Source organism: Lynx canadensis, chromosome C1 (genome assembly GCF_007474595.2).
Source record: "Lynx canadensis isolate LIC74 chromosome C1, mLynCan4.pri.v2, whole genome shotgun sequence".
Classification (NCBI taxonomy): domain Eukaryota; kingdom Metazoa; phylum Chordata; class Mammalia; order Carnivora; family Felidae; genus Lynx; species Lynx canadensis.
Genome location: NC_044310.1, coordinates 162,012,154 through 162,030,590, shown reverse-complemented (window position 1 = coordinate 162,030,590; position 18,437 = coordinate 162,012,154). Strand labels below are relative to the sequence as shown.

The 18,437-nt window shown below is 34.8% G+C and overlaps 1 protein-coding gene across 1 annotated transcript in view; it reads left to right on the top strand.

Moving 5' to 3' along the window:
- The window catches only part of OLA1 (Obg like ATPase 1), a 175,577-nt gene that overhangs the window by 122,274 nt on the left and 34,866 nt on the right, over positions 1-18,437 (top strand). Inside the window, exons 6-7 of the mRNA XM_030326047.2 lie at positions 6,659-6,739; positions 7,064-7,161. Of these exons, the coding sequence (XP_030181907.1) occupies positions 6,659-6,739; positions 7,064-7,161 (179 nt within the window). The remainder of the gene's footprint in view (positions 1-6,658; positions 6,740-7,063; positions 7,162-18,437) is intronic.

Below are 18,437 nucleotides of genomic sequence, written 5' to 3'. Positions count from 1 at the left end.
AACCAATGATTACCTTCTGCCTTGTATCAGCTGAATTTTCATTTTGGATCTTTATTTTCCTACTTCTGTTTCCTACTTTCTGCATTGGTTTGGTTTCTACAAATTTTTCTTAGTTTGTCAACTCTCTTGACATTTCATCCATTTTTTTCGGACACTACTCTGTTCTGTCTTTATGGCCTCATGCTTCTGTTTCATAGAAACAGAATCTTTTTTGCATACATCTATATCTTTTTGAATTCTGCCAAGTATGCCAGATAATTCACTAAGAGGGTGTGTGTGTGTGCATGTGCATGATCATTTCCTTTTTCCTTTATAACATTCTTCATTCAGTACCCTTTTTATTAAAATCAAATTTGTGGACTTCTTCCACTCCTGCCCCCATCCTTCCCTGAACACGATGAAATCCATTCAGACTTATTTACAGGAATCGTACAGGATTGTTGCCTTCTTCTTTTTGGTAATGTTCAAATCCTCTTGAAATCTATACCTCATGAATGAATTGGGTGTTTGCCACTGACTTTATGGCCAAAAAGCCAAGAGCTTTGCTATGTTAAGTTCTCACTGTTTACTTCAGTGAATCACACAACGGAAAACCCACAACTGCCAACATACATTCTACCCAGATTATTGCTAGAATTAACCTATTATTTTGATTTTTGGATGATATCCTTCTTACACTACACCCACACCCACGCAGAACATTGCTGCCAGTTAGTTGTCTTACAGTTTGGTCCTTTGTTGATTCCTTTCTGGAATTTTAGTCCCTGAAGTATGTAGAAAGATGGTGGTCAAGGTTCAGTACTCCGGTCTCCATAAACAGCAATATTCATCTAATAGAGCAACAAATGTTTAATATTCTGATTCAGGCAGATCCTAAATGTCATGTTAGAATGTACAATGGAGGTCTGTCTGTTTCATTAGAGAAAACATAGATTGGTCTTTCCTCAATTTGGAATATTTAAAAGGAGGTACTCTCTGTGTTGGAGCAAGAACAAGGTATATTGGTGGACTTGTAGCCAGACTATTTTGAGCAGAAGTCCTGGTCCCCTTTCTTTTGGTGAGTGCATTGTTGGCTGTGTTTTAAGTTAAAGCCACCTAACCAGCACAGATCAGCTCATCTGGGTGTCAGCATCAGGTACTGGGGTAGTGGATTTGGCTAGAGACAAGCATCTGACTTGGAAGCTATAATTATTACAGAATAAGAGTGAGTCACCTTGATAAACTGCCAGGTCTTATCTATTTAGTCATCAAATTTTAGGGTTACAGATGGTGAGCAGAGAATAGGAGAAGTCCTCCCTTCCCCCTCACACTGTAAATATATATTTTTTCCTATAAAGATGATGTGTTTTTGGTTAGAAAGAAATAAAACAGCATTGTAGTTTTAAAAAAGAAGGCACAAAGGGAAAGTCTCTCTGGAATCCAATCTTGTAGAAATTTCTGTTGCTAACAATTTGGTATGGCATCTGCCTAGTTTCATTATTTGGGTATATTTATATTCTATATAGTTTCAAAACCACAAGCGGAATCACATGATGCTTTTTGCCATAAACGATAACACCAAATACCTTTTGAGTATTTACTATGTGCCTGGAGCTGTGGTAGTAACTTTGCGTGTATTTTCTCATTTAATCCTCGTGATCACCATATGTTGAATTGGAGTAACATCAATTTTACCAAAACAAAAATTAGAGATGTTAACTAACTGTCCCAAAGTTTCACAGGTAGAAAGTGGCAGAGCCAGAACTCAAGCCCAGATCTTTTTGATGACAAAATCCATACTCCTTATTTTTTTACTTTTTTAATGTTTATTTATTATTTTGAAAGGGAGATAGAGTACGAGCGGAGGAGGGGCAGAGAAAGAGGGAAACAGAATCTGAAGCACGCTCCAGGCTCTGAACTGTCAGCACAAAGCCTGATGTGGGGCTCGAACCCATGGGCCGTGAGATCATGACCTGAGCTGAAGTTGGATGCTTAACCGACTAAGCCACCCAGGCGCCCCCACAAAATCCATATTCTTAACTTTATTTCATTGTTGTGAATCTGCTTTTATCACTTAGGAATTCATTTTGGACATTTTCCCATGCAAATGTACGTGCAGATAGGTCTTGTCTTCATGGATAAAAACTGTTCTGTTATATTAATGTCCCATAATTTATTAGCAAGCCTCCAGTTAATGGGTTTTTATGTTGTTCCTAATCTGTACCTCTCTTTTTGTGCTAGTATCACACTATTCTAATTACTGTAGCTTTATGGTTTACTACATAGTAAGGTAAGTCACATATTTTTCTCTCTAAATATTTTTTACGCTCGAACAGTTCATTCTTTTAGAATAATGATATATTCAATCTGTAACATTCTCCAACATCCCTGTTATAATTTTAACTAGAATTATGTTAAACATTATAGTAGCTAGGAATTTTATCAGCATGTTGTTGATCAGTGTAGATGAATTTTGAGTGAGAGTCTGGCTGAAACAAGTTTTAAGTTAGTGTCTCTGTTCCTCAGGTCTGGAAGTCCATGGACCTAAAACATTTCCTTAATTGGCTGTTTTGGGGGCATTTGAGTATTGCCAGAGTCAGTCATAACCATGGTTTTGGATCCGTGGATCATGACTCCCTTGTAAAAGCATTTGAAAGATATGTGCTGTCATCCCTCAAAGGCACATAAATATAGGACTTTACATACAATTTCAGGGTGTTAGGGAAACGCTGAAATCTACTTATGGGTCACAGATTAATAATTCTTGCTGTGGAAACTGAAGAATACCAAAACAGAGAAATGTTGTATGTAGTCTTGGAAAGTCAATTATGTTATTGTGTGCAAAGGAAAATATTTTTGTGATACATGGATTGATAATCAGGTATTATACCCAAATAGTAGGAATACTAAATTTCCTTGATGACCTTGGACCGAGATGAAGACTTAGAATAACAACCTTGGGAATAACTAAGCTAAATAAGGAGCAATTAGAAAGACGATAAGGAAGATAAATAGGCAGTGTGATTGGACAGCACGTGAATTTTCGAATCACTTAGACCTGAATTTGAATCTTAGTTCTGCCACTTACTAGCTGTGGGAATATAGACAAGTCACACGTTCTCCCTGAGCCTACATACATTACAACTGCTGTTAACAAAAATTATAAAATACATCAAAAAAATAGAGCATTTCTTAAGTCAAATATGAGACTAGTAGAAAGAAGAGTCAAAGCAGATGAGTGAGGAATTCAAGGTGAGTTTGGATTTTCTTTGCAGTTAAAAGATCATTGTTTAGTAAAAACTAGTTCTTGTAGAATGTTAAGACTAGAAGCCTGAATTGAAATTTCACTAAGAAAGACACTATTGTTGGTAACACTTAAGAAATTTGAAGAAAAGGACTAATGATGACTGGTATTTAATCTTTCAACAATCATAATAACAATGGCAACAGATCACATTTACTGAAATTTTAACTCTGTGCTAAGGACTGAAACACCTTATATGCATTATCTCACTTGATCTTCACAACAACCCCCAGGAGTAGATAGTGTCATCATCTATGATTTATTAATAAAATAATAGATCACAGAGCTGGTAAATGGTAGGTCTAGGGCTTATTTTCACATTTAAGCATTAAGCTCTTACCTCTCCAATTAGTGTACTCCCATCACTACAGTATAACCAAAAAGTTCAAATATCCAGGAATTTTTGCATAGCCTTCATTATGTATATAGGTTTTTGAAAGTGAGGACTTTGTTAAAGTTATCAAAACAAAAGTTATCCTCCCACATCTGAATTTCTACATAATGATGTTACTAAAGAAATTATGAAATCCTAACGTAACTTCTGATGCCTCAAGCATTAAGGTGTTTTTATGTTTTGATTGTATTCCAAATTGTTAAAACTAGGTTAAATGTGTATTATTTTCTCAGTTAACCATAGTCAAGTAACTAGAACCTTTTATTATTCTAATCATAATTATTAATATATGTGTTTATATAAAGCATAAAAATTTAGTTCATTAAGTATTATATACAAATAAGTCCAAATGTTTTCTTTAATCTGATTAGAGTTTTTTCAGATAAGGAACATAAAACACCTTTTAGTTTTTTGCTAAAATTAAAATTAATTTTTATGTAAGAAAAACAGCACATTACACCTATACCGTATAATGGTCATTTGTGTAAAATAATCTTATCTGAGTGACCTTTTTTATTTGTCTTAAGTAAACTGGCACCTTTTAATAATCTAAGGTGTCTTTTCTTGGCTGTTAAATCTTCTATGGGGATAATATAGAGAGTACTAGTACAAAATAAAATATTTTAAATTTTAAAATTCAACTTGTCAAACATTTGGTTATAATCTATAATATATTTTTTGAAAGATTTGAAAGTGGGGGTGCCTGGGTGGCTCAGTTGGTTAAGCATCCGACTCTTGATTTTGGCTCAGGTCATGATCTCATGGTCATGAGATCGAGCCCCATGTCAAAAAAAAAAAAAAAAGTTTTGAATGTGGCTTGGATGAATATACTGTTTGAGAACTTTAATTATGAGTTAATTCTCTTTGACTAAAATTTGAGTGTTTCTAATTTGTAGTTTAATGTGTTGATGTGAGGGGGAAGATTAATGCCAAAAGATTTTTTGATAACATTTCTATGTCTGCAGTGATTATGTAGTTAATTTAAGATGAAAAAGAAATACTCAAATTCCTTCACTAGTGATGAGCATTTATTGAGGCCCCTTGGTTTTATAAAAGTGTTTACAGTTACAAAAGTATGTTATACTTTTTATATGATTAAAATTTAATTTCCTTCCTTATTTTTGGTCTGGCTTCCTTTTGTCTATTCTCTTTTCTTTCTTTAATTGAAAAAACTAATGGAACCAAATATAAGATGGTACCACTGTTTCCTCCTTTTGTATAATCTTGTTGCATGTCTCTACATAAGCTGTTCTGGCCACTCATCATAGTAACCAGCTGGGCCATTTCACCTGCTGGAGCCATTAAAGAGGACTCTCTCCCCCTAGATTAATCCCCTCCGACATTAGTTTTTTGCACTGACAACTGGAGCAGGCATTCAGAATTTGCAGGTGGCCAGTGTGACGCACATAATTGCCTACAATTTTAGGCAATGAATAAAAATGGTCTACATTACTTGTCAAAGGTTGTATATGCAGTGCCAAGTGAGATCTATGGGAAGCCTTTTAGGGTTTAAAGAACAGTTAATAGCAAGGCTGCACAGGGCTTTTTTAATCATAATGCATTTGTAATATAGCACTTTGATCTTCTCCTTGTAGGAAATGGTGTTACATTAGCCACTTTTAAACATTTATGAGTGAAATTCAGTTATAGAAGAGTAAAAGTGATTATTCTTAAGCAGAACATGTTAGATTTCATTAAAAGTTTTCAGCTTGCCCCTTCCTTGTTAAAATCTGTGGGAAGTCCTTTTCCTGGAGAGTTTCAAATCAGGATCTAAGGACATAGGGCTTTTTCCTTATTTTTCCTGTTGGTAACAGCAAGATTTGGAAGGAAGGTATACTAAATACTGAGGTAATTTATACAAGTGGATATTTATAGAAAAATAACTGATTTATAGTAAATACATCAATGAGAACCCAAGAACTCTATTACTAATAATTGTGTGTTACAATAAAATTTTGAGAAATGCATATTTAAAACATATCCATAAATTATCTTTAACAACAACAACAAAAAACCAGATGACTCTCAAATGCACTTCTTCTGGAAGAGCTAAGTTTGACCTTTCAGACCCAAGAGCCTTTTATTAACACCTGCCTGTAAGAAGAACCTTGCCACACGCAGCTTTTAGATTCAGAACCACAAAACTGATGAGGAAAGACTTGAAGGGTTCAGTTTGTGTCACTTGCTGTTTGCCGTTTCCATTTCACAGATGATTAATCTTTCTGTGAAGAAAGGCTAGAGAAACAAAGCACATTGGGCTCTTCCTGCAGTTACTCCTTCTGAATGCACACTAGCTTGCTAACTAAAAGGCCTTTAGATTTCCAGCAGAGAGAGATGTTCTGAAAGTGAATGCAGCTGGTTGGAGGTCACCAGTGCAGGGCTCTTGCCATTGTGTAATGGAGGCTTTGGCAGGTTGGGTGGGGGGGCGGTGTTGGAGCGGGGACAGGAGAAGTGGGCAGGAAGAAGGTGTTGGCAAAAAATTAATTCAGAATTAGAAGGGTTTTGGTCAGTTGATTTAATATTTTGGAGGGTAGATCATCAATAATAGGCTCAATTTCATCTATTTTGTTTGTTTTCCTTTTTAAGGAAAAAATTATAATTCAGTCTCTTCCTAGTATTCCTTCCTCCCTCCATTTCCTAATAGCATGTTTATCTTGCAAGTGGCATCACTAGGTGATGTTGAAATGTTATTAACTCTTACAATCTTTGGTGTATGTGAATTGTCTTGAAATTTCTAAGACTGTTACTAATCGTGCTAGTATTCCACATTTTATATATTCAAATGTTAATGCCACAACAATGTTTCATTGGTATTTGGATTTTTAATGAGGTATTGAAAACAAGTGATCTGTGTGATTTAGTTCCCCTGTCATATAAAATTGACTTTTTATTTTGAGGATTTGAAAACTTTTAATTTTACTATTTAGTAACTAAATGTTTAGTATCCGCCCTGTAATTACTTTCTTCTCAATCTTGTATAGGATATAATGTGCAAAGTCAAATCCTGGGTTATAGATCAAAAGAAACCTGTTCGCTTCTATCATGATTGGAATGACAAAGAGGTAAGTTGTAAACATCTTGCCACCTCTTACTGCCTTGGCTTTGATTTCTTAGAGAATGAATTAGAGTTATCATTATTTTATATTTTATTGTTATTAATATCTAGTTAAACTTTATTTCTGTCAATGATTGCTTATTCCCAGGCTTGTTATTATTTTCTTTTTCCCTACTTCTGATATTGCATAACAGCCAGTGTTTTACAAATAAGAATTATGAAAATGAAAATGGCTACTTGTTTAGAAAGAGTTTACTTTCAAGTTTTTCAGTGACTTACTCAATATTTGCTCAACGTTTTAAAAGGATTCTTTCTCTGTCTCCCACTTTAGATTGAAGTGTTGAATAAACACTTATTTCTGACTTCAAAACCAATGGTCTACTTGGTTAATCTTTCTGAAAAAGACTATATTAGAAAGAAAAACAAATGGTAAGTTTTTCCTCCTAGATATATTCAGACATCATATCTCTATCTGTACACACACACACACACACACACACACACACACACACATACACGAACTTACTGCTATGTTAGATTTTAGTATTTTTCTCCTTATTATTAAAAAGCTTAAAATGGATGAGAAAGCTTTGTTTGGTATTTACATTCTGAGATGAATCTCCTAATTGATCTACACTGAGAGAACTTAAGAAAAAACAACAATTAAATTAGGCAATATTGAATCATGCGTATTTACTTATTAAGTTTAAATTTAATAGACATCATTGTTTATTTCCTTTGCCAAATGAGAATTTACATAGAACAATAATATTTTTTAAACTAGGAATTTCTAACTGTTGATATTACATGTGGCTTTAAAATATCCACTTGAGATTGTAGCTGGGCGTAAATTTTAAAATCCTGATTAAATGCTTTAAGAAAAATTTTTAAATGAAAACAATTGTGTGCAGCGGGCGGGGGTCGGGGGGAAGAGAGGAAGATCAGGTATCTGTTTCAAATACTTAAAGTGTAGAAAGGTAAAAACTATGCATTCATGTGTTGATTGCCATTTTGGACGTGTAACCCAAATGTGCAGGGTTTCCTTCATTCACAAATAACTTGAAAACATCCTATATTCATGTAACATGGGGCATGTACACATTCGGCACTGCGCTCACTTTGACTCGCCTCACTGGACCCTCAGTGCTTTGTACTATTAAGTCATACAAACAAATCAAAACTATCCAGAGCAGAATATCTGCGTTCTCCTAAAATATATTGTCGGTTTTTCCCTGTACTTCATTAAGTACTTAGATGCACATGGTTTCAATTTTCCATTAAAAATTCTCATTTCCATATGATATCAAAGAGTGAGAAGCTTTAAACTGAAAAATAAACATTCATAGACTGGAAGCCAAAACAATAATTAATGTCAGATGGTTAACTCCAATAAATGATTAGAATAAATTCTGTGAAATTACTGCAACTAAAAATGCCCTGTTGATATTACTTTAAGACATTTTGTGTTCCAGAAAGGAAACTGAATTTGTCTTCTTTATTGGTAGTGTTCTAGAAAGCATAAACTTCACATGAAAATTTAGTTCTACCTGGTCACTGCCCTCCAGTAGATAATTAACTTTAAAATAATCAGTTCTGTCTTGTTCCAAATTCTTATAAATTTGATGATTAATGTGTTAAAAATTGTTACCTTTGGGAAGGAATTTTAAAATTTATTACTTGACCTCAGTTAATAAATCTTATTGTAGTGTGAATGGCAAGGTTTCTTGAGGCTTCATGAAACAATACAGACATCAAAGTTTACATGAAAAGGGATGAGTCAGTTTCCTTGCCCAAAGGGGCTTCTCACACCTGTATTTGGATGATTACAGGTAGAACTCCCTGGCTCTAATTGTATAGTAAATACCATTTCCCAGACCCTAATGGTAGACAGACTGCTTGGGAGACGCCAGTCTGTGATTTAGCTGTCGCCAGACACCCCATGTTTTTTGTGAGACCAGTTGTGATGATGATATGGTTATAGTCAATTGAAAGCAAACTCTTGTCTAAATAGCAAATTTTAATTTATAAAAATGTAGAGGTATGGGTGATCCTATTTATAAAACCAAATTTTAGATTTTATATATAACTAATGATCTGGTTTGGGGTTGTGTGTATGTTTGGTGGGGAGCGGGGGATCAGATCTTGTGGAAGTTAGTGTAATTGTAGCTGAAAGATCAAAGACTGGGTAACTGAGTGATGTTCCAGAAGAGAATTTACCACATAGCCATTTTCTGTACAGTTTCTGCCGCCTGCTGTTCCTATTTTCCCTCAAGCTAGCCATTGACTACCCCCTGTGCATCCCTGCTCGTAAAAAATGATTGAGGAAGTATTTGTCATGTATTTATGAGTGGGAAACATTGTGTGATAGGGAATGGCATCTACTGGAGCCAGAAAGATTGCCATTTTCCTTTCATTCAGCCACTCTGCTACAGCTTTAAATCCTCTGTTTATGCAACATAGCCTTTGTATTAAAGTACAGAATAAATTTTTATTATGAAGGATATGAACGCTGGGTTTTCATCATTTCTAACACTGCAAGCAGATGTAAATAGTTAAGATACATTTTAACCACTAAATCCTTTTAATTTGTGTTAGCATCCCGTTTTGGGGGGAGTGTTTATATCTAAGCTCCATTTGCATCAGTTGCTCCTTTAGCAAAAGAAAAAGTTTTGTTTCTTACGGTTATTGTGTAATGTTACTGTAGCAAATGAAGACTGGTGCAGGAATAAATATTTTAATGGGTCTTTAGATCTAGAAAACTATTTTAAATGATCAGGAAAGAGGAGGAGGAAGGATTTGTGATTTGGGCCATAAGAGGAAGACTGAAACTATATTTTAGTGGGTCACCATTTCAGACATAATGAACGTTTTATTCACTTTAAATTTAAATGGTAACATTGTTTCTCAATCCTAGAAAAGAAGAAAGCACTTTGAAAGATAAGTCTATTGTGTTTTTGAGTAGGTATATTGACCTTTTGAAAGATGTAAAAATTGGAATGGCTCCAGGCATCTACTCACTGGTTTAAACAATGTTGAATTAGTCATTTTGTTGATTTATGATTAAGACCTAGCTCCTTGAAGAGAAGCTGTCTTGGCAGCCGGGTTAGTTACAGTTGTGTTATGATCAGATAACAGTAATCAACATGTTGTAAGGGGAATCCACAGAAACCTTTTTTATTATTACAAATTGCTGTTCTTTGAATGTAAAACTATGTAGAAGTTGTTGTTTTGGTGGGTGCCAGTGATTTTTGAACACTTGAGGATTTCATTTTTTAAACATGATCACTTGTAACTTACAACTAAGATTGTACTTTATGCAGTATTTTCATTTGAGATTGCTTACTGAGTTATGGTGTCAGGCAGGTACAGGACATCAGAACTGTCAAACCATTCCTTAATTAGGGGTTTAAATTTCAATCTTTGCACCTTTGCTGCTCTGTAAGTAGTATATGCCATCCAGTTGTGAAATCAGTAGAGCAAACTAAATTTAGGTATCTTGTATACCTACATAGCTTCCAATTGTGTTTTATTTTTGTGTTCTATTATCTCTGTCTTTCTTAAAACTATTGGTAAAGGATCATTCCATTTTATTGCTTACTATACTAGGTGTTCATATTCAACTGGAAAATATAGCAAAAATTTAAGAAATTCAAATTTCTGGTATGCGTATGTGTGCATATAAACACATATTTACATATGCCTTGGTGGGCTTGTGGTCACTAAACATTACCCTTTGACTAGTATTATATGAATCAATTAATCTGGGTGTTGAAATTGATTTGAGATAGGTAGACAAAATATATGCTGTCTTTTAGGCGATTGTGTCATCAAGGGCAGTGTGTCAGTTTCACTAAATGAATTTTAAATAGAAAAAGGTTTTATTAATTCTTACTATTCTGTGACTCAGCCCCCTCATCCCCACTTTTCTGTTTTTGTTTGTTTTCCACATAATTTGTATACAACAACTAAAAATAGTTTGGCGATACTATACATTGTGTACCTGATTAGGGGGAGAATAAATCCAACATTTTCTTATTTTCTTGAACTTTGTGTGAGAATTACAGGTACTATATCAGCAACTATGCATGCAAAAGGAAGTATGTTCATTTTTTACATATAATTTTGTATGTCTGTATACCTATCTGTGTATACATGGATACATATGTACATAGATCTATAAATATAAAACTATTTCTGTAAAATTATTCTAAGAAGTCATCAGTTTCTAAGAAGATTATTTACTGAAGCTAGAAATTTATGCTACTGTGGAAAAATCACATTGTTACACATTTGATTTACTTGAAATAGATAAAATGGGAATAAGTATTCTGAAATAAATTAGTCATTTTAGTTTAAGAGCTTCTCAGGTAGATTTGAAATTAGGTTTAATTCACATAAAGTTTTCAGGAACATACCCTATTGTATAAAGCAAGACTCACATGTATGAGTTTTTTAATTGTTCTCATCATCCACTACTCTGGCAAAGGAAAATTTTTAAATGTTCTCATCATCCATTAGTCTGGCAAAGGAAAAGCTCTGACATATCCATGCAACATTTTGGGGGGATTATAATTTCTATATTTTATCACTTGTGGTTCATATAGTTTTGGGGGGTTGTTATGTCTCCTTCATCTTGAAGTACCTAACACTGTGAAGCCTGTGAGGATACTTTACTTATTCTGAGTAACTACTCGAAATCACAATGTAATGCTAGTAGGTTTATTTTAACATGTGAGGGGGTTTTTGGCTGAATTAAATTTTATGAGCGATAATTTGTAATGGTTTTCATAAATCAAATACTTTTTTTAATGATGATTCCTTTATGAGGACTAGTGCTTAATTTGCTCCTTTGACAGAGATGAAGGAGTGATAGGGCAGGTCAAGGGTATTCTGGATGTCTAAACTAAGCAAAATTTTTTTTAATATGGGATTGATCAAATTGGTGAATTTCTCTACAAAATATTCTTAATTTTACTTGTTATAAATGAATCTAAAAAATTGTCTTAAAGAACCCTTCTTCATTTTAGTCTTTTGTTTTTGCTACTAGATGATTCTCAACTATCTGCCTTTTTAATTTGTATTGTGATAAAGCTTTGAAACAGTATCATATGTTCTACAAATTGGGATTTCAAATAATTTCTGGTGAATGGATTTTGTGGAATTATTTCATAACTTCTTGATGCAGAATTTTGAGAGTTAAGAATATACTAAAAGCAAAAAAAATTTTAATTACAAGAAGTAGAACTCTAGAAGAAGTGGGAGGAAAAGAATCTTTGCCCATTCAATAATCTTTTTACTTGGGATGGTCTTTAGCATTTGTACATACAGGTACATGTAATAATACTTGTGAATTTCTTTCTGGTTTTCATTAAAACGATTTTGGTTGCTCTTTCAGCAATTTCATATTCTTATCAAGTGATCTAAAGCTCTTTATCATAACAAAACCAAATAACACCTCAAAGATGATTATAGAAGAAAGTACATCTTTTTATAGGAGTATAATGCTGTTGACCCACCATACTGTGCATTTTAAGAATTTGTCCTGGCTCATTTGCATTTTTTGCCCAAGACTGTTTATAGACAATAATTTCTATTTGCAAAATGATTCACTGAATCTGAGAAAGTCATACTTTTGGGAGGGTCAATTTTTATTTTCATTAGCACCATCTGTTGACTTACTGATTTATGAGTGATATAACTTGTCAAATATGTCAGGGCATTTATCTTTTTTTAAAGTAGTTAAAGAATTTCACTGCATATAGTAGGAAAACATTTCACAAAATTGTTCCTAGCTCTGAGAGACTAAAGCTCTTTTAAGAAAAAGTGTTCTCTTACCAGAGAGGAGGTCTGTAGAGGGATGGGTGAATTAGGTGACAGGGACTAAAGAGTGTACTTCTCACAATGAGCACTATGTAATGTATGGAATTGTTGAATCACTCTATTGTACAACTGAAACATAACACTGTACGTGAACTAGAAATAATTAATTTTTTTTAAAAAAGGAACAAATAAAATGTTTTCCATACAAAATAAAAACAATTGTTCTCTAGGGTTCTCTCATATGAAATTAAAATATATATTCCCCTTACATACACACACATACATAATCTCAGAAATGAAAGGCAAAGTTTGACTTATACAGTGTTTTTCAAATTACAAATGATTCATGTACACAAAAGAACTCCCCTGCCTCTCTATCCCCACTTACTTTGGTGAATAATTCAAGGACTATTAATGTTAAAAAAAATTTGGGCCCTGGCGCTTAAGGACCTCTAAATCAAATTTTGTTTCCAAAGCTGTGAGTTGTGATGAGCTACATTCATAAAATGGGAATTTTGACTAGTAGTAGTTGGTAGAGGTGGAGAAGTTTAAAGCCCAGAAATTTTAGGACTGTTGGGGGTAGGAGATAAAGAACAGGGCCTTGGGAAGGGTTTGGAATGGAACCTAAATGCTGTATATAGGATCTGCATCAGTTTTTCCTGGGAGAAGTCAATAGAGAAGGAAAGGAGAGGGTGCCCTTTTGGGCAGTTTCAGTGTTTTGTCTAATATCCTGCTTGTGTAGAATAGGAAAGGAGTATAATGTTCTCAGCCCTTCATTCCTGTACTCTCTCTTGTATTCCCCAGTCATAAGATCTACCTTTGGAGTTAGTGTTGTAGTTCAGCTACTACATTGTGAGTTAAATAGACTAGACCAAAGTCCTGAGTACCATTAATAACATTGTGTCTGTAAAGAAGATAAATTCTAAGAAACTTGGAGCATATAGTCTATTTGTAAAGTAGGTAGTGTATATTATGAGGTATTTTGGTATATTAAGAATACTGCAGGGGCGCCTGGGTGGCTCAGTCAGTTGAGCATCTGACTCTTGGTTTTGGCTGAAGTCATGATCTCACAGTTCACTGAATCAAACCCCAAGTCGAGCTCCGTGCTAAGAGTGCGGAGTCTGCTTGGGATTCTCTCTGTTTCTCTGCCCGTGTGCAATTGCTCACACGCGCTCTCTCTCTCAAATAAACTAAAAAAAAAAAGAATACTGCTACTTTAGAATTTGAAATATTAGTGTTGTGGTCCTTATTTGCTGCTAACTTGCTCTTTTGACCACAAGCAAATTACTTAGTCTTTCATGTATTGAAGGTAATTCATCAGAATGTTCACATAAAATATGTTCTGTATAAACAATATTTCCCAAATTTAATTACCATAACTCAAATAGAATACAATCATAGAAAAAGGACTTGTGTAGTCTTCTAAATGTATCTTCTGAATATATCCCCTTGGCTTTTCTTTTCATGATATGGATAAAGGAATAAAATATATCATACATACGTTTATAGCTGTTAATTCCTTGCTTTGAGACAGTTGTCCTCCAAAACAAAATGAACGGTGGAGAACCATCTCTGTTGTGCAATAGCAATAAAACTCCCATGATATCACCACCATCTTCCATGACTCCACTCCCATCTCCTCAGATTGGGCCCTGTGACTTTACTATTGGCAGATTAGAGGATTTTATTTCTTGGCTTCCATTAGATGAAATCATTGTTGAATTGTTACAATAGCATTTTTTTAAGGGCTTATTCTTTTTTTTAAGTTTATTAACTTATTTTTGAGAGAGACAGAGACAGTGGGGGGGGGTGGGGGTCAGCAGAGAGAAAGAGAGGAGAGAGAGAATCCCAAGCAGGTTCTGTGCTGCCAGTGCAGAGCCCAGTGGGGACTCGAACCCACAAAACCACGAGATAATGACATGAGCTGAAACCAAGAGTCAGACGCTTAACCAACTGAGCCACCCATGCCCCAGTGTTTATTATTTAAAAAGCCTTTCAGAACAATTCCATTGTGATCTCCTGTATCTCATTTTCTCTATTTTTGAATATATGTATGTGTGCGTGTTGGAGGTGAGTCAGTGAAAGTTAAAGAATTAAGATCATCTCTAAGATTCCCTTCCAGTGATAGAATTTTGTGATTTTGATGCATTAGATTTAACAAATTCACAAAGAAAAGATGCCTATTCAAGTATCTAGAATCTTCTCAGCCCTCATGTATAGGTTTGTCATGGTAGGATTTTTCTAACTGTGGAACTATATACAGCATTTCTGAGGTTGCAAATACCCAATTTATGAGCAGCTTTCTGGCTGGGTTGGAGATAAGACCTGGTCTTCTACTCTGTCCCTCTTTCCTATCTCTTCCCCTTGAAAATAAGTCTTTTCTGGGTCTCACCATGTTCCCATCTTTCCTCGTCGTGGGCAGCTATTACTTTGGCTAGAATTGAGGACAAAGTAGAAATAAGACCCCTTTGTAGAATTGGCGTATCTATATTTGAGGCTACTTGCATTACTCAGACTGTTGCGTCTCCTTATTCCAATGTGACCTAGAAAACATTTCTCCATCAAAAACATTAGATTGTGAAATACTCTCAGAAGCCTACTTAATTCATAACATAGTAGAAATAGTGCAGTGTCGATGAGACATGTTTTGGTATCTGTGACCATTTGTACCTCCAGTTTTTAAATTCTCCTTAAAAATATGTTCCAAAATAACTGACTTAGGAACTTTGAGTACACCCCTGTCTATAAACTTCAGGGCTGTACATTGATATCCATTCAGTCTTTTAAATGCTTTCATAGGAGAAATTAATTGGCGCACCTACGTGGCTCAGTTGGTTAAGCATCTGACTCTTGATTTCAGCCCAGGTCATGATCTCAGGGTTCATGGGATCGAGTCCTGTGCCGGGCTCTGCACTGATAGCACAGAACCTGCTTGGGATTCTCTCCCCCTCTCTCTGCCCCTCCCTCGCTCATGTGTATTCTCTGTCTCTCTCAAAATAAATACATTTTAAAAAGGGAGAAATTAATTTCATAAAAACTGATCATTAATATAAATTTCAAATTTATGTTTCTTATGAAGACTGTGAACTCATTGAGGAGGTGGTTACTATGTTTTCTTTTTCCTTTTATAAGCAGATAATCATTGAGCCCTTCTGTGTGTCATGTACCATTCTAGATGGTAAGCAGAAAAAGACTTTGCCCCCCTAAGTCTTATAGTCTAATGGGGTGATAAACAACCAGTGAACAGGTATTTAATGTCAGGAGGTGATTAAAACAATGAATAAAAATAAAGCAGGGTAAGAGGGTGCCACTTTAGTTAGGGTAGTCAAGGAAGGCCTTTTTGAAGTAAGGGAGTGTGCCCTGAGAGGATCTGAGGAAAACTCAGTCCGGGGAGAGGGAATAGCAAAAGCAAAGGCATGCATGACAGAGCACTGAAAAAGTAAAATTTGAAAACAACTGCTTGAAAAGAACTTTGTAAATTCTTATTCAAATACATTGCAATTAGATTTTTTTAAACATATCCTAAATGTGTTGTAAAAGTGAATTCAGGGCTTTAAGAGTGGCCATCATTTATTTTCTAGTTTGTGATAGTTAATTTCTCAAAATCCAGAGAGATTTTAGGGTTTTAAACAGCATTTAAAGTCATGTTTGCGAATATATAGATTTACTTTGAATTTCATCTTTCCTTTTTCATGCTTATCTAGTAACTTGCTAATCCATGCTACTGTTCACAAAACACTTCTTTTGAAAGTCCCTCAATGTATGACCTCAAAGAAGCAGATTGAACTTTACTAAAAATAATAGTAACTTGGTGTGCCTGGCTGGCTCAGTTGGTAGAGCATGCAGCTCTTGATCTCAGGGTCATAAATTCAAGCCCCATGTTTGGGGGTAGAGATTACTCAAAAATAAAATCTTTTTTTCTTAATTTTTTAAATTTATTTTTATTTATCTTTGAGATTGAGAGAGAGAGAGAGAGAGAGAGAGAGAGAGAGAGAGAGAGAGAAAGCACGCAAGCCAGGAAGGGGCAGAGAAAGGGAGACACAGAATCCAAAGCAGGCTCCAGATTCTCGGATGTAGGACTCGAACTCGCAGACCGTGAGATCATGACCTGAGCTGAAGTCTCTAACCGACTGAGCCACCCAGGCGCCCCTCAAAAATAAAATCTTAAAAAAAAAATAGCAACTTAACATTGGTCAAAACTTTACAGTGTTTTAATTTACATTAGTTCATTGGATCCACAGACAAATCCCAACCTGGCCCACACAACACTGTGCTATTTTGGCCTTGAATTGAATTTTCACTAAAATGAAACATTTCATCATAGGATTAAGAGATCCACATTTTAGGTTAGGAATGGGTTAAGTTAGGAGCGCCTGCGTGACTCAGTCAGCTGGGCGTCTGACTCATGACCCAGGTCATGATCTCGTGATTTGTGACTTCAAGCCTCACGTCAGGCTCTGTGCTGACAGAGCCTGCTTTGGATTCTGTGTCTCCCCTCTCTCTCTGCCCCTCCCCACTCATGCCCTGCATCTCTCTCCTTCAGATATAAATAAACATTAAAAACCAAACAAAACAAAAAAGGAATGGGTTAAGTTAGCTGAGAGGTAAATGAGATTAGTGTTTCCATTAATAAAGATATTAAGGTACCTTTTCAGTACTTGTAGTATTTGTCATTAAGATCAAGTAGTAGTCGTCAGTATTCCTGGATGAATATCAACATTTTCCTTAGAAATTCTTTTAAAAAGAACTGTATAATCTGTGGAAAACATCTTTGGGTTTAGTCCATTTGATATTTAAAAGAAAAATATCTGTCTATTGGTAATCATTTTTTGGCTTTTTCTTGTTTTAAATGATGTTTCAAAAGATTTTTCCCAAAGAGCATATCTGGATGTCTGAAATGTGAAGGTCACCAGTAGTTTTCATACATAATTTATATTTAAAATTGTTGCCTTTTAACTTGTGCCATTTTTCTTTTGTCTGGAGTTGATGTGTAAATGAAAAGGGAAGTGAAAGAATATCATGAATTAGAATAAAGACAAATTCCTATGCCTAAAATGTTGTATTAATTGTAGTCGTCATCAGGTCAGTACTTACTGAGTACCTAACTATATGCCAGTTACATTTAAGACTTCCCAAAACCTTATGAAATAGGTACCATTGTTATTTTAAGGAAGGCAAAACAAGTATAGAGAGATTGAGGAACTTGGCCAAGGTTGCATAGCCAGTCAGTGATGCCGAGATTCAAACCTAAGCAGTTTATCTCCAGAGCTCATGATCTTTACTATACTATGCCATGGTATCTCAGCTTTGGGCCATTGGTGGTGGGAAAGGTAGACCAGGCCTGAGCAATAGGTCATAAATGCTACATTTCCTATCACTGTAAATTTCATTTAGATAAGGTTTTGTTGGTCTTAAACAGTTAACACACTGAAATTTGAGACTAAAGATTCACTCACTATAACCTGATTAGAGAATGCCGACTGAAGGTAATGTAAAAATTGTTACCTAAACTGTATGTTTATTTTCTTGAACTTTTCATTGAAAACTATATTCCATACATGTAGCAATTTAACAGCCATTTATAGGGACAGTAAAGTGGTTAATATATTTTTACATAGAAGACAACATATTATCAATCATTTTTTAAGATAAGTACTTTCTTCTACCACTTGGTTGTTTTGTTTGTGTGTTTTTAGCCATATAGTGATGTATTTCCTTGCATTTTCAAGGAGTAAGGAATTTTGAGACCTTGGAGTAGGGAGTTGTACATGTGTGTATCTCTTACTAGATGAAGTACAAATAGATAATTTGTATAAAACTCTTTAAATTCTGTATTTGTACATAGCAGTGTAATGGAAAGAACATTATATATACATATGTATGCA